The sequence below is a fragment of the Octopus bimaculoides genome, chromosome 25, assembly GCF_001194135.2.
Source record: "Octopus bimaculoides isolate UCB-OBI-ISO-001 chromosome 25, ASM119413v2, whole genome shotgun sequence".
Lineage (NCBI taxonomy): Eukaryota > Metazoa > Mollusca > Cephalopoda > Octopoda > Octopodidae > Octopus > Octopus bimaculoides.
The window spans coordinates 32123000-32124507 of NC_069005.1; the positions used below are offsets into that span (position 1 = coordinate 32123000).

General features: G+C 42.2%; 1 protein-coding gene across 1 annotated transcript in view; it reads right to left on the reverse strand.

Moving 5' to 3' along the window:
• LOC106870278 (cell division control protein 42 homolog) overlaps nucleotides 1–1199 on the reverse strand; it is a 45847-nt gene extending 44648 nt beyond the window's left edge. Inside the window, exon 1 of the mRNA XM_014916297.2 lies at nucleotides 1103–1199. Coding sequence (XP_014771783.1) covers nucleotides 1103–1105 — 3 coding nt within the window. The 5' untranslated portion in view covers nucleotides 1106–1199. The remainder of the gene's footprint in view (nucleotides 1–1102) is intronic.
• Nucleotides 1200–1508: the final 309 nt, after the last annotated feature.

A 1508-nucleotide genomic window follows, 5' to 3' on the forward strand; every position in this document is an offset into this window, starting at 1 on the left:
AATATAGAACATTTATAAATAGGATGTCTTACAGCTGTTCCCAGGATGTTTATTATATTCCTTCATCAGAGATGGTGTGAGAGGATGATTAAGCAATAGTTAGTTTAGATAAGATAGGAAATAGAGAGTGAATGTAGGGATATTGTAGTTGTAAATCCATTGTTTAGGCAGAATGGAATACATATAAGATTCCAATACCCTATGAGTAAAATCCAACAGTCTTTGAAATTGGTCATTCCAAATATAGAGTTTATACACAGCGTTATTGAATCAAGGGTTCTGTTTAAAGTGACCTAAAAGCTGGGAATGTATCATTAGGGTCAAATCAATTTAAAGTGAATGAACCGCGAATGTGAGTTCGACCAAAGAAAATGTGGTGGGGATAGGTGGAGGAGGAGATTGGGAGGGTTAGCTTGAGGAAGGAGAATGCCCAAAACCAGGTAAGACAAGGTCAAACCCAGATTTAAAATATTGAACATCATATTGAGTGAGAGAGCAGTGCATGAATATACAAAGCCCAATATACCCATCATGACTATCTTTCTGGAAAGGGTACACCGGGCACATGCAACACAACAATATGTGCATGATATGGTGATCTTATATCAAGATTAACAGTGCATGACCTTGCAGGTGGGGCCCAGCTGGAATTTTCTTCAGGTTGAGTAGCCGGTCCCACTCAAAAGGTCCCTGGATAAGGGTTGTGTTAAGGATATTGGACAAAACACCCATGTTTCCAAAGGTAAATTATCCAAACCCCAAAGAATTCCTCTCGACACATGGCTAAGATGCTCCCCCACTACTTCTGCTCATGATCATAGATGCACATATCGTCAGCCACCAAGGGACATGATCAACTGGTTAAGGTCAAACACACACACACATATATATATATATATAGAGAGAGAGAGAGAGAGAGAGAGAAAAGAGAGAGATAGAAAGAGAGAGAGGCAGACAGACAGACAGATGGACAGATAGACAGACAGACAGATAGATAGGTGGAGAGATAGATAGATAGATATAGAATAGATATAGATATACATGTGCATACATTTCTATAGACACACACGTGCACAAAGTCCCACACAAAGCGATTACTTACCATTTTCAATTCCTACCAAAAATCCAAGTCGTGCACAACAAGAAGAAGAACAGCAACAACACTTGAAATGTGTGTCCAGCCAGTTGGAACTTCTCTGAACTGAATGACAATGGATTGCAGAGGAGGGGGGGGAGAAAAAAAGAAGCAGTACACACACACACACAATGTTGTAGTGGTGATGGTGGTGGTAAAGGTTGGAGGGGAGTGTCAAGTAGTGAACAGAGGAGTGTTAGAGGTCATTGTATTGGTGGTGGCAGTGGTGGTGGTGGTGGTGGTAGTGGTGGTGGTAGTGACGGCAGCGGCCATGACGGAGGTGGTGGTGGTGGTGGTGATGGTAGTTGTGTGGTGGCGGCGGCGGTGGTGGTGGTGACAATGATGATGATGATGATGAGTTGGAAGTGAAGGA